The sequence below is a fragment of the Triplophysa dalaica genome, chromosome 10 (genome assembly GCF_015846415.1).
Source record: "Triplophysa dalaica isolate WHDGS20190420 chromosome 10, ASM1584641v1, whole genome shotgun sequence".
NCBI classification, from domain to species: domain Eukaryota; kingdom Metazoa; phylum Chordata; class Actinopteri; order Cypriniformes; family Nemacheilidae; genus Triplophysa; species Triplophysa dalaica.
The window spans coordinates 13,649,321-13,660,929 of NC_079551.1; the positions used below are offsets into that span (position 1 = coordinate 13,649,321).

Consider the following 11,609-nt stretch of genomic DNA (forward strand, 5'->3'; position numbering starts at 1 on the left):
TTAAGAAATAAGCAAAAATAACAGACAAGTAGGCAAAGTAATTGTACTTTCTTGACATTATATAACATTATGAATAAAGGATTGGTGAGACATCACTGCTTTCATCATGAATGTGTCATTTTCTGAGATATATAAATTTTGTGTTGAAAGAGTTGATGAAGATCTTATTGGTTTTGTAGGCTGTTCTCAGAAATATTTGGCAAGACAGCAGTTTGTAAGTTTAAAGTCTCACTTAATAACGTTTATTTTTTATGAAGTAGCTTTTTGGGGGAAAGTTAACTAAGCCACGGGAACTGAGTAGACACCACATTTTCACATGTGTGAAAATGAGACTCAGGAAAAGTTTTATTACAGAATTTTTTCCTTGTTGCGTGTAATTTAATTTGTGATTGAACATTATTGTACGCAATCAGGTACAGCCATTAATTTTTTTTATTACTTTTCTTTACTTTTTCCTCAGCAAGTATAAAGATTAAACTATATGCAACCAACCAAAACATAGAGGGAAAGTATCCCTAATAGACAGAATACTTTAATAAGTCTTCCCAAAACTTAAAGGAGCCAAATTCAGTCTTTGATTGTTTGCAATTTTAGTTTTTGCAATATTAGCACCTTTGTACAAACTGAAATGACAGTTTACATTACATTAAGGGAGTATTCAAAAAGTACCAGATTGTAAAAAGGTGAGATAAAGAAATACATTTCAGTATTGAATGTTTGCCACTCAAAAAAAACACCAGAGGGTGCTCTTGTCTTACAGGAGGGAAGCATTAAGTAAATCATGCTTTATTAAAAGACATTAGACAAGGATGTATTTTATTTATCAGTTGAATTGTTTAGGAATAGCAGTTGTTTTAGTGCTTGATGGATTTATTTTAAGTAAAACCCATGTGATAGCTGCTGTGTCTTTGACAACTTTTACAAAAGCAGATCTTTGTTCTTGATGTTTTTGTGTGGTTTAAATTGCACAGAGCAGGTGAGAACTTCTACTTACCGTTCCTTTTCATCTCACTCCAGAGGTAGTACGTCTAGAGGTAAAAAGTTTAATTTAATGCTGGGGCCCTTGCAAAAGTGTTGCATGATAACTCTCTATAATGAATAAAAAAACTTTATAAGCCAGGGGTCTCCAACCTTTTTGTATGCAGGGGCTACCTGAAGAGATCAACTCATCCAGAGGGCTACTTGTTGGATATAATAAGAAAATACTGTCAAACTTTAAACTGTGTGATGCACAATGTGATGAATTCTTATTTGTTACACTTAACTCTTAGGGTTTATGTGTTTTGTTACAGTCAATTTCAACTTCGTTATACCACCATAACCATACACAGAATAGCTTATTAGAGTAAATGGTCACTTTTTTATGTTTTAATGGTATGTGAATTTGTTAGAAATCGGAAAAAGCTTAAAAACACGTGCAAATGATAAACTTTCATGACGATACAGTACTGGCCGGATTGTCCAGAGCTTATTGTTGAACCCTGTGCATGGCGGGCATATGGCCAAAACCTCCTGACACCCTCGCATCAGTGGACATTTAGGGATGTTTTTAAACTGAAGCTTAAGAGGTTTTATATAGTATATCAGGAGCAAAAAGGATTCTTTTCGACTTACACAATTCATTGATTAACCTTCTCATTACATCTTAAAACAAGGTACATTTTCTTTTGGACTGTTTATGGAAAAAAACTGGTTCTTGTGTCCTTGGGCATTAACTGAACTTAAGTTTAAAGGAAATGAAGAGGAAACATTATACAGCTTCAAACAGCTTAGTGTCGGTGCTTTTTTAAATAAATAATTATTAAATAATTTAGTGCTTTTTCCCTCGTTTATTTCCACAGAGGCAGCCATTTATATTAGGCAAAGAAAAAGAACTCAAGAACAGTTGCAAGCAAAATTTGTTTAGGTTTCGTCTTATGACCAAATAAGGTGTGACACGGTATCTGCAAGCAGGTGTGTCTAGGGGCTGTTTATGATCTAACAGACAAATAATGTAGGCCCCCTTCTTTCCATGGCCTTACATGCAATAGGTTATATTTATTCGGGTGGGGAACTAAAACCTAACAATGCCCAAAATTAAAAGGTTGTCCATATGAGAATAAAAACAGGTGATGGTTTGCAGATTCCAAACATGCATCTTTTAAACAGAAAACAAACACCTGAAACCTATAGATGTAAAAAAATCTCCAGCCAATCACCAGGAATCAGACAAAGAAGGGGTTTTCAAACAATATTTTCACTTTCAATACAGACAGGAGACATGTATAACCTGTCTGTGAGCCGTCACTGCATGTTGTTGGATTATTTCTCTATATTGGATGTATTTTCTTTGTGAGAATATAAAGCAAAACAGAAAACTCTTTTTTAAAGTGTATTATCTGCCTGCATCCTTTAAGGGTCTTTTATTTTCTATCTGGCTTTGATTTTGTGCTATGTGGAGTTATTATCACAAGAGGTTTTTGTATCTCTTGCTCATGAATGGTATGTGATGTATTTTCTTTAGGAATATGAAGATTTTATTATAGATATTTGTTAATTAAATTAGAAACTGCATTCTTTCATTGAACTTCAAATGCAATCAAGACTTCTTGAGCTGATCTACAGAATCTGTGCAGTCAATAATGTCCTGTTTGATCTCTAGCTGTTTTTTGCTTATTAAATGGGTGGGTTTTGTGTTTCAGCTGTGTTTGGTGTTGATGCAGATGAAGTGAAGTCAGTCTCAGTGTTGGAGGGAGATTCTCTCACACTACGCAACGATGATACTGAAATACAGACACAAAATCAGATACTGTGGATGTTTGGACCTCAAGATTCTCGTATAGCTGAAATCCATAAGAAAACAATTGATTTGTACGAAAGTAATAGGATATTTGGAGAAAGACTGAAGTTGGACGATCAGACTGGATCTCTCACCATCAAAGACATTAGAATCACAGACTCAGGAATGTATAAGCTGATGATAATCAGTAATAGAGGCACTTCATACAAAAGATTTAATGTTCGTGTCTATGGTGAGTACATTTTGTGGGCTTTCCTGTAGCTCAGTGGTTTGGAGAAGAGAATAGCTCTGGCAACACCAAGGTCATTTGTTCGACCCAGGGATTGTATATACTCAGATACAAATGTATAGTAAAATGCAATGTAAGTTGCTTGGGATAGAAGCGTCTGCTAAATGCATAAATGTCAATGTAAAAAAGTATTTTTTGAAATACAGTCAAAAAAAAATAAGTTACAGAAAAATACAGCAAATTTACAAGATAAACAGGAATAATGTAATTTTACAGGGTAAAACTTTACTTTACAGTTTATTTCTGGCAAGATTTCTTTTTCAAAGTTTATTTTTTATTTGAAAATTACAGGAAAAAACAATGCAAATTTACAATTTAATATGTCCTTATTTCCTATAATAATTATCAGATAAATTGTCACAGATTTTTTTGTAAATTTGCTTTTGACAACAAGGGTTAAATCCACACTTAAAGAGACAAAACACACACTAATATCCTGTAATGGGTAAATGGCAAGAGCAGAAAAAGGCAATAACAGAACTACATTTAGTAGAAGTAAGTACATTAAATATATATCATTGTCTTCCAAACACGGTTAAGTTCTGTATGAAAACTGCTGTTAGTTGTCATAATTCCTTAAATTATAATAATGTTTCGTTACATATTTCCAGTTCCTCTAGATGTTCCTATCATCATCAGAAACTCTTCTCAGTGTTCTTCATCATCAGAAAGATCTTCAGTGTCAAAATGTGTGTTAATGTGTTCAGTGATGAATATGGCACATGTGACTCTCTCATGGTACAAAGGAAACAGTTTATTGTCCAGCATCAGTGTGTCTGATCTCAACATCAGACTCTCTCTACCTCTGGAGGTGGAATATCAGGACAACAACACATACAGCTGTGTCATCAGCAATCCCATCACAAACCAAACTCAACATCTAAACATCAAAGATGTCTGTCCGCCGTGTTCAGGTAAGACTGTGAATAAAAAACAGTAAGATTTAAGTTATAAGACAAACAATAATGACTGTTTTATCTTTCTGCTTTACAGTTCTCCTGCGTTCACGTTGGAGACTAGTGTTAGCTGTCGTTGCGATCTTGGTCATGAGTATAATTCTATTCTGGTGCTTCCGGACAGCCTGTTGGCAAAATTTATCCAAATTATTTTTTATATAATTTTGGCTGGTTGTGAATAAATTGAACAGAGCATATTTGATTTTGTTCAGCTGATTGGAATGACCTACAATGATAACATGCAAATGCCGGGTCTCACATTCAGGGTTGTATCTATAACCTTAGAAATAAATTTATATACCTCAGCTCATAAAGATTTTAGACGCACAAGCAACTTACTGCATGGACTCGGTTTTCCTAATATGTGTCATATATTAAATATATTTCACTTGCTGTAATTAGTTTGCTTTTAAAACTTTTTTAATTAATATTTAGCAAATTCATTACATGACACACTTCAAATCGTTTTATTCTGAGCTGAGTAACTAAATAAAAAAATAATAAGTTTAAATGCAACAAGTCAAACTTGCATTACAGCCTTTGCGTCTGGCAGTTGGGTTTAATTGTTTTCTATCGCTACTTACAACTATCTTTCTGGTAACACCTGTTCTCGTGTTCCCACAAAAAATTGTTTAAAGGTAACTTTCCAGGCTTTCAGTTTAGGTTTTAAATTGAAATAATAGATTAGTATTTCCTCATTGTTGGTTATGTTATGCAAACTGAGTCTAAATTTCACTTAAAACCAGTGCACTTGTTTGTCTACACCTCACTTTTAGGTGGTGTCTTCATTGTTATAGTGTCTGGAGAACTACTGGAAGAATCTTCTAGCTAAAACATTATTTAAAGTATAATACTTTCATTTATATAAGAAACAATTTAGTATAGGGCAGTAAGTGTAATTTTTCATTAAATTCCGAGCTTAACACACAAAACAAAACAAGTCTCTATAGTACTTATAAAAGTGTCTCATAACACTGCTAAAAGGCTGAACTTGCTGCTTGAGCAAATGTGGCAAAATCCCCCAGAAACTTCACAAAACATGTCCTAACAACATGCAGTAGCATACAGAGGTTGTCATGCGTGATACCATTGGTAAAATTGTATACATCATAATCACTCACCCATAATCTCATCCACCCAACATTTTTTTAACAGTAGATGAGCATCTCTGCCCTCTGCTGTCTGCTATGATGTACCTCAGTGTAAAATAACAAAAACGGAAGATTTAAGCAACTTCAGGGAGCAATAAGGCGATGTGTCATACAAGAGCAATAATACATTAGTTGTTAAAAGTTAGTTTCTACAAAAGCCAGACTAATACCCGTTAAGAGAAAGAGACGATGACAACCTCTTAAGCGGCTGACCCTAATCCTTATAGCCTACCAGGAATGATTTCTGGCGTTGGAAATGAGCTAAAAAATATTTCGATTACATTTTTAGTACACTCTCTTTTCTCCATATGACGGCCACCATTATTCCTAAGCATTTCCAGCGCAAGTACATTTTCTGTTTACTTTTTAGAATGGTTTAAAACTACCAAATTGATGTAATATTTCAGCCAATAGTAAATGAAACCTACATTTAGCTTTCATTGAGTCTAAAAATACAGTAGTTTTATGTGGTAATACAGTAGTTTTATGTGGTGCTCGTATGTAAAAAGGAAATAGTCCATTCTCTCTGCTCTGTTCTTCTTTTAGATGTGCTGCCTTTGGCCCCATAAGCATTATTTTCTCTCAGGTTCCAGAAGCTATTGGTCCACATTAGCCTGTGTGCTGTCCTTTCATTTCTGCCCATTGCCCATGATTGGTCCTCTCTCTCCTGCCTGTTTGTGTGCTAGTAAATAAACTATTAGTAGATATCTGCAATCGAAATCCGTCTTCATTTTCAGACAGGCAGAATGTGCATTTGAAATAATATACGAAATAGATTGAACATTGACACATGGTAGATTGAACTATTTTATTTGTCATTTAAAGATGTTCTGACTCACACAGTTGTCCTACTATTTATTCACCTATAGCCTATGTACAGCCATAGACATAGATGTGATATTATGCACAGTATTCAATGACATGATTGGATTCGTGGACAATGCTCATCCTGACACATACTACTGTGGACACGTGGTCCCAACATATCCAGCTCTAACCCAATCTGATATCATGCCATGCACCACTGGAGGTGCAGTGTGTGCTGAGGTCTGTATACAGTTAAAGTTGCAGTTAACCTACAAAGGAGGGATAGGCAAAGTCGGTCCTGGAGTGCTACACAGAAGATTTAAGAACCTATCCCAATCAAACACACCTGAACAAGCTAATATGTGTCTGAATTTACTGTTCATCCTTTATAATAATGTGTATGCATGGCCTGTACACTAATTCCAGTTTTCCAGTGTCTCTCCATATCTCATCCCTGGATTCACAGGGACTCCTGAGGCCACAGACCAGCTCCTGCCTGAAGTATTAAATGTTCTCATGCACCATCAGGGGAAACCAGGGCCCGCAGGCCAGCTCCATTCCAGAGATATGATCAGCCTTGCACTGCCATGGACTGATGATCCCAACACACTCTGCCTCATTTTTATTAATATCTATGCTATATGCTTATTCAATCAATTTGTACTAAATTTGTGTGCTTTGCAACAATGGAAATTTTGAATGGAGTTAAATGTTGAAGTTAAACTATGGCAATGTATGTAACAAAATCGAACACAACGTAAATGAATCTGTTTTACAACAACCAAACAAAAAGTAAAAATATAATATAGAAATATAAAAAATACAATTATGAATATAATATATAATTGTAATATTATTATAAATATATATATAACAGTATACAACTATATAATATTATATGTGACAGTATTTTATGTATGTCTGCTCTTTGAAAGTTCAAAGCAGGAAGAAAACTGAATTGTTGTAAAAATATAAAATATCTGTATTTAATACTTGTAATGTCAATGTATAATCTTTAAACACTAGACTTCCAGCAGAACATGCAGATGATGTGCATCAACAACAAATGATCATACTGAACTCATGATGAAGGAGAGTTTGTTCAGTTATTCTAATGTATAGTTTATCTGTGAATTTTTTTATCATTTTATGACCCTGTTTGTACTGTAAATACAATGAGTTGTTTGTGTGTTAACCCTGTGTGTTAATTCATTAACTTTGTGGCTGTAAAGTATAAGATGTCGTACACTCTCTCTCTTAACACGCTGAACTGAAATCTCTTCTCGTCGCGTTGACTTTCTTTCCACCATGAAATCAAGAATTTTGATCATTTTGATTGTATATTTCTTTACAGGTTTATATATTGCTGCATGACTGTCTGTCTAACACGACGCAAACTATTTTATTTATTTATTTGCCTTTCTTTGTGTTGATTTTTCACGAACTGTGTTTCTCAGTTGCTTCTGTTTTCGGCTGTTTTCGATTTTCGATCTTAAGTTGAAGGGAGAACTACTGATTTCGTTTTGTTTTAGGATGTTTGAAGCTTTTCAGTTTTGTTCGTCACCCTCAAAACCAGAAACACCATGTGGAGCATAACATTTTGGTAGATGTTTTGAAAATATGATCTATAAACCGGTTTTGTTCGCTCTGTGCTTATTGCACTTGGTAAGTAGTTTATTTTAATTAGAGATAATTTACAAAATGATTTGCTCTTTTGTTTAAATAATATTATGTGTTACTTTTTGCTGAAACGTATTCTGACAGAGAGTTTGAAATATATGTGAATGCGCTTTGATTTCTGGACTAAAATGAGCGATACATATTTAAGTATGAAGGATATTTACGCTATCGTATAGCCTACTCATTAAATGTGTAGCTTGAAGCCAATGTAAATCACTTTGGATATAAGGGAATCCTTATGAATGTGACGGAAAGCGCGGGGCGGAGCGAACAGATCTGACATGAGTGTCCTTGGGTGACGCCTGATATGAAGCTCCCGAATTTATTTTCTCTGTGGCTTTGTTGTTGTGCTATGTGGAGTTATTATCGGAAGAATATTTTGTATCTTTTGCTCATGATGTATTTTCTTTAAGGAATATTAAGATTTCATTTCCCGGGTATTTTTCTTGTAAAGTGGAAACTGCATTATTTCATTAAACTTCAAATGCAATCAAGTGGTCTACATGATCTTTACAGTCAATAACATTATTTTTTGTCTGTAACTGGTTTTTGTTTATTAAATGGGTGGGATTTCTGTTTTTAGGTGTGTTTGGTGTTAATGGAGATGAAGTGAAGTCAGTGTCAGTGATGGAGGGAGAATCTGTCACTCTACACACTGAACTTATTGAAATACAGAGACATGATTATATACTGTGGCAGTTTGTCAATAAAGGAACTCTTATAGCTCAAATCCAAAAGGAAAGCAGTGTTTTGTTTGACAGTAACAAGACATTTGGAGACGGACTGAAACTGAACAGTCAGACTGGATCTCTCATCATCACAAACATCAGATTGACAGACTCTGGACTTTATAAACTACAGATCAGCAGGAACACAGCAACATCATACAAGAGATTCAATGTTACTGTCTATGGTGAGTGAATGGATGTGTGTGTTTTCCCAAGAATTACATGTTTTTTCTTTTAATGTCACTGTATGGTAAGTAAATGGTTGTGATCTGGTTATACATTTTTAATCAGTAAGAGATGTGAGCTGTACTTTAAAATATTATTTATAAACGAAATGTGCTACTGTATCACTAATTAATTCAAAACTCTACAATTTTTTTCAATAAAATATTCAGGTCGTCTGCCTGTTCCTGTCATCATCAGAAACTCTTCTCAATGTTCTTCATCATCAGAAAGATCTTCAGTGTCAAAATGTGTGTTGTTGTGTTCAGTGATGAATGTGACACATGTGAGTCTCTCATGGTACAAAGGAAACAGTTTATTGTCCATCATCAGTGTGTCTGATCTCAACATCAGACTCTCTCTACCTCTGGAGGTGGAATATCACGATACAAACACATACAGCTGTGTGGTCAACAATCCCATCACAAACCACACACAACATCTACACATCAATGAACTCTGCCAGTCGTGTTCCGGTATGTATGTCTTATCTCATGTTTAGATGATTTTATAATGAATAAACTGCTAATGGGAGAAATATTTAAGGCGTCTGTATAAATGTTGGTTTGACTGTATATTTATAAATAGACATTATACTGTCATGGAATAAATTTGTGCTAGTTAATTGTTTCCTTTTAATTTAAGATTTCATTCCTGTAATTCTGGCATTACTATTCAGTCTTGTAGTTCTGGTATTAGTGATGTTCTTCCGCTGTAAGTGCAAACAAGCAGCCAAAAAAGGCAAGTTGTAACGATTATATTTTAAGCAAGTTTTCATGCTCTTATGTTCAATATAAATGTTAACAAGGATGGGTTACCTTTTATTTAGGTTTTGATCCATGTGAACATGCAATGGAATCTCTTCAGCCAGTAGAGGAAGTGGTCAATTGTGAGGTTTTGTAAACAAAATGAACAAAAAAGGCAAGGCTTTCATGAAACTTCTGCATATTCTGCAAATGGAATAATTTCAATATATTTCATAAGATTTAAGACAAATACATTTTTCAGCTGAAACACCAACACAACACTTTAACACTTTCTCATATTCTTGTCTTGATTTACAGCGAGAGATCGGTACAGTGGAGATAATAAACTCCAGTGTCATCATATGAAATACTGATCACTGTCGCTCTTATCTGGAATTTTAAGAAGAACAATTCAGAAAGCGACCTCTATAGCTTGTGTCTTTCTCTGACAGATAAGACTCAGGTTGTTTCATATATAGGAACAACAAAATGTATATATTGCATTTCAATAATGCTGTCTTTTAGGTACACTCTTAAAAATAAAGGTGCTTCACGAAGCCACAGAAACACCTTTCTTGTCTAAATGGTTCCATAAAGAACCTTTAACATCCGAGGAACCTTTCTGTTTCACAAAAACTTCTTTGTGGCAAAGAAAGGTTCTTCAAGTAATAAAAAGGTAAGAAAGAGATGGCTCTTTAAAGAACCTTTGACTGAATGGTACTTTGTTGAACCAAAAATGGTTTTTCTACAGCATCGCTGTGACAAACCTTTTAATCAGCCTTTATTTTTAAGAGTATATTTAAATAAGAACAAAAGCACATATCACTTTAACTGTACAAATATTATAACACTAAATATTTTTTGTACATATCTCACTAATATTACTACATTTATCATAAACATTGCTGAATGTAAACTATTACTGAATTTAAATATCTCGATGAGCAAAGGGAAATCATGGAGCGGTTGCCGTAAATTATATTTAGCGATAAAATCCAAACGCATAAAACGGCAGGCAGCGTACACAAGGGGAAAGACACATATGCCTACAATAAGAAACATCAGAAAACTGAACACAAGGGCTATATATGCATAGATGAAGGAACAAACAGGTAATGAGACACACGTAAAAACAATACACGATAACGAGACAAAGCATGATGGGAACTGGAGTCCTCAAAAAACACAGACAGAACACAGAGTGGAATGGCGCCCTCAGGTGGCGAATAAGGTGCCAACACCAGGTCGTGACTGTAAAATGTTAAAATGTATATTGAAAATTCACTTTTTTTAATATGCTTGACAGTAAAATGTTAAAATTGATAATTAATATGCACTTCTTTCATTATATGTTACTGTTTCTATAGAAATCTATAGGCTGTGTTGTATCTTCATGTAAGGTCTAGGACTGTAGAAAATTCCACTTGCATTAATGACAAAATAGATGCAATATCATGCACTTTTTCAGAGGTGGTTATTCGCCTTTAACTGTTAATTAACTATATTTATGTAATATATTTGTATTAAACAAAAGCTCTATAATCTATTGTTTCATATATTCTCAATCTCTCTATTCAATTAAATGGTCTTTGCATAAAATGGGGTTTGTCAATTAAAAAAAATCTGCAAATAGTTTTACAGTATACAGGTGAGAGGCTTCCTATTGCTTTTACACGAACATCCTTTGTTTGGTAGTCACAACTTAAGCTATATCTTGCAAATTCAAACAGTTTGGAAGTAATCTGATTTGTTCAAAATTTCACGATTTTCTGCAACAAAATTCTAGGAGCCATATTTTAGTTTTTAGCAAAATTAAACTTGAAAAAGCTATCAGATTGTAAAAAATATATGTATTTTTAATTATATATAATTAATAAATTATATATTATATTATATTTCTGTGTATTGAAAATATGCCACCCACTAGGTTCCATTATGTTGTTACTTGCTTGTTAAGATTTTATCATAAATATGTCACCAGATGGCGCTCTTGACAAATGTGTTACAGGAGTGGACCATTACTTAACTGTCAGTGCCCTTTTTGAGCCTTATCATGAAAACGCACTGTAGACCCTAAAATTACTTTAACTTATGAATTCTTTGGAATACAGACCTAGGGTTGGTTTTGCTTAAAAGAAGATAATTCGCAGATTATTGCTGAGAAATACATCATTGGCTATTTTGTATTTACTACAATAAAAAACAATTTTTACAAAAATATTTACAAAAATTACAGATCAGCCAAAAGTCC

General features: G+C 34.0%; 1 protein-coding gene across 2 annotated transcripts; it reads left to right on the forward strand.

The window, feature by feature from the left end:
- Positions 1 to 2,055: 2,055 nt before the first annotated feature.
- Positions 2,056 to 4,219, forward strand: LOC130429545 (CD48 antigen-like). Of its 2 annotated transcripts, none has more exons than XM_056758180.1 (4): positions 2,056 to 2,108; positions 2,682 to 3,011; positions 3,680 to 3,982; positions 4,062 to 4,219. In XM_056758180.1, exons 1-4 carry the CDS (start codon positions 2,093 to 2,095, stop codon positions 4,184 to 4,186), a joined length of 774 nt encoding a protein of 257 aa, XP_056614158.1. In that variant the 5' UTR covers positions 2,056 to 2,092; the 3' UTR covers positions 4,187 to 4,219. The 2 variants fall into 2 exon arrangements, with proteins under 2 accessions (XP_056614158.1, XP_056614157.1); XM_056758179.1 differs by lacking the exon at positions 2,056 to 2,108 and adding an exon at positions 2,289 to 2,481.
- The last annotated feature ends 7,390 nt before the right edge of the window (positions 4,220 to 11,609 follow it).

Bases quoted from the DNA above. Each gene is read 5' to 3' on its own strand.
- LOC130429545 (XM_056758179.1), top strand. From the start codon at position 2,433: ATGTGGAGTTATTATCACAAGAGGTTTTTGTATCTCTTGCTCATGAAT. The intron at 2,482-2,681 runs GTATGTGATGTA...TTTGTGTTTCAG, and splicing joins GTATCTCTTGCTCATGAATG to CTGTGTTTGGTGTTGATGCA. The intron at 3,012-3,679 runs GTGAGTACATTT...ACATATTTCCAG, and splicing joins ATTTAATGTTCGTGTCTATG to TTCCTCTAGATGTTCCTATC.